The sequence below is a fragment of the Fukomys damarensis genome, unplaced genomic scaffold (assembly GCF_012274545.1).
Source record: "Fukomys damarensis isolate Sample0158 unplaced genomic scaffold, DMR_v1.0_HiC HiC_scaffold_3, whole genome shotgun sequence".
Lineage (NCBI taxonomy): Eukaryota > Metazoa > Chordata > Mammalia > Rodentia > Bathyergidae > Fukomys > Fukomys damarensis.
Window position 1 is genome coordinate 17247138 of NW_022900915.1, and position 446 is coordinate 17247583.

The following is a 446-nucleotide window of genomic DNA, read 5'->3' on the forward strand; positions in this document are numbered from 1 at the left end:
GCCCAGCCTCAAGTCGGTGCAGGACCAGGCGTACAAGGCACCAGTGGTGGTGGAGGGCAAGGTCCAGGGGCTGGCTCCGGCCAGCGGCGCCAGCTCCAACAGCACCCGCGAGCCGCCCGCCTCGGGTCGAGTGGCGCTGGTGAAGGTGCTGGACAAGTGGCCGCTCCGGAGCGGGGGGCTGCAGCGCGAGCAGGTGATCAGCGTGGGCTCCTGCGCGCCACTCGAAAGGAACCAGCGCTACATCTTTTTCCTGGAGCCCACGGAGCAGCCCTTAGTTTTTAAGACGGCCTTTGCCCCCCTCGACACCAACAGCAAAAACCTCAAGAAGGAGGTGGGCAAGATCCTATGCACTGACTGCGGTGAGTCGCCCCCTCCCTCTGCCAGAGGAAGGGGGGAGGGGCGAGGTGGTGGAAAATGGGGGTGGGGCGGGGAGGTGCGGCAGGTGC

At 66.6% G+C, this 446-nt stretch overlaps 1 protein-coding gene across 1 annotated transcript in view; it reads left to right on the forward strand.

Moving 5' to 3' along the window:
* The window catches only part of Nrg2 (neuregulin 2), a 186682-nt gene that overhangs the window by 1314 nt on the left and 184922 nt on the right, over nt 1-446 (forward strand). Inside the window, exon 2 of the mRNA XM_033765593.1 lies at nt 7-359. Coding sequence (XP_033621484.1) covers nt 7-359 — 353 coding nt within the window. The remainder of the gene's footprint in view (nt 1-6; nt 360-446) is intronic.